Source organism: Opisthorchis viverrini (assembly GCF_000715545.1).
Source record: "Opisthorchis viverrini unplaced genomic scaffold opera_v5_511, whole genome shotgun sequence".
NCBI classification, from domain to species: Eukaryota; Metazoa; Platyhelminthes; class Trematoda; order Opisthorchiida; family Opisthorchiidae; genus Opisthorchis; species Opisthorchis viverrini.
In genome coordinates, this window is record NW_008752170.1 from 91,532 (window position 1) to 93,678 (window position 2,147).

Genomic DNA, 2,147 nt, shown 5'->3' on the forward strand with positions numbered 1-2,147 from the left:
ACCAAGATGGACCAAACCGACTGTGAGCAATAGGAGAGTTTCGTACAATGTTGTGAGTAGTGTGTTCTTTCATTGTTCAGAAACCAAGACTGAAAAGTTCACAAGATGTATGATTGAAACCCCCACCAGTACTATCTCAGTTCGACAATGTGAAGCGAGATTGGTGTAATCTTTAATCCATTGACGTACGCCGTGAATATGGTGAGATGTTTGGGCCATCGGCTTTGATCGTATTCAGCCAAATCGATAGCTCATTGGCAAACTGAAGAGGGTCACCATAAATCACAGTAAGCAAGAACTTGAACGGGTTATTATTTTTAAGCCCTACCATTCAAGACTGACAAAATAAGGGCGTTTAACCCGATAATATTCAAATGTAAAAAAATATGTACAGGTTACAAGGTCAGATGACCATGTTAACAATCATGCATAGCGGCGCCTCATAATCTCATCAGGTAGTCTCCATCACGCAAACGGTGCGGGTTGTTGGTTGACACGGGATGCCAGGTCTGATTCTGAGTTATGTAGTCTCTCACCTGAAACCAAGAGAAAAACATTGTAATAAGATGTGGAAGTATGACTGTGGTTCCCTATCTTCGAGCAGGTATCGAGTAAAGTCATTTCATGTACCTATCGCTGAAATGAAAAAGGTGTGGGATCTGAAACACGAGTATATCCACACACTGGTCTAAACTGTACATTCGAGCACCTTCAAGAGAAAAACCTGGGACTGTAGTCTGGAAAGTCCAATACCTCCAAAGGGTTACACCTAAGGAAATTCAGTATGGCATTGCGGGCGGCGAGATAGGGAGTGGATACCATGATGAAAGCAATGCACTAAACAATCAGAATGAACACAACTGAAACGCCGTTCAATGGACCAGAGTTGAGATCACATACGAGAGTATACAAACAGCCCGATACATCGAACAGTTACTTACAAGTATTCTGCTATTTTTACACGAAATCGAAAGTATTTAACGCTGACTGTAAAGAGGGGGTACCATAAGGAAGATGGAACCTATGCAATGACATTAAACTTCCAAAAATGCATCACTCTACAATACCTACCACTAACGCGCTGACAATACACCACAAACTGATCACTCCGTGAACCGTATTGTTTTCACCCCGTCATATATTAGAAACTTCACGAAAATGGACCTTGACATGGTATGCCGGTTTGTGTGCCTCCGTAAACCACTGATTTATACTGGGGGGGGGGTCCATGCGACACACGCAGAGTCTCTCGTACTAGGTTATTCCGTGGGCAGATGACCAAAAGTCTCCTGCTCTTCCAGGTTGGGTATTGGAACATGTGTAGCAATGTGCCCTTTAGAAATGGCCTTGAACTTTCCTGCCAAACACCACTGCCTTTCGGTCAAGCCTTTGAGTCACAGGCTTTGGTCAAGAACATGATCGCACCCCCCGGTCCGGCTTCGGGGGCCCTGGCAATTTCCCAACGTTTAGCCATGATACATACAACTAAAAACAATGTTCCGCCTTATCGACCGTTGCGTGGGTCATCAGCCGGGTTGCATTACTGGCTGCATGCAGCAGAGCGGGTAGGCGAAAATAGACTACTACTGATGCATCTCTTCTTTCTTGAACACATTCGCTCTCCTTCCCTTGTCGCCCCCAATCTAGCGATACGTCCGTAGGCCGATTCCGTTTGCCACCCATATCCGTTAATTGCGATAGCTATGACTGACTTGGCCTCCATGGCTACAAACACTTTGAATTCATCATTTAAAACCTGTCACTCAGTTCATCTGGTAGCCATTGGAAAGCAGTACAACAGACTGTTGGTTGTTGATCAGATGGCTGTTGATCTGTCATATTCAGGACCCAATGCAAGGACTGCGACAAACGGTACGTAGGACAAACAGGAAGGAAGCTCTCCACCAGAATACATGAACACAAACTCGCCACTAAAAGACACGATCAATTCTCCCCCATCTCCGCACACAAAGACCAAGAAGGACACGAGCTCGACTGGAACGGCGTTCGCAGACTGGCTCAAGCAAGAACAAAACGAGAACGCAAATTTATGGAGGCGTGGTACTCCACCGAAGAAGCCATCAACAAACACATCGAAATTGATCCCATTTCCCAGCCACTAAGAGCGAGAGAACGCCAGAACCACA

At 45.4% G+C, this 2,147-nt stretch overlaps 1 protein-coding gene across 1 annotated transcript in view; it reads right to left on the reverse strand.

Annotated features, from left to right (window-relative positions):
- Positions 1 to 242: 242 nt before the first annotated feature.
- T265_11492 (hypothetical protein) overlaps positions 243 to 2,147 on the reverse strand; it is a gene marked incomplete at both ends in the record, with an annotated part of 14,721 nt that continues 12,816 nt past the window's right edge. Inside the window, one exon of the mRNA XM_009178161.1 lies at positions 243 to 536. Within this exon, the coding sequence (XP_009176425.1) occupies positions 466 to 536 (71 nt within the window). The remainder of the gene's footprint in view (positions 537 to 2,147) is intronic.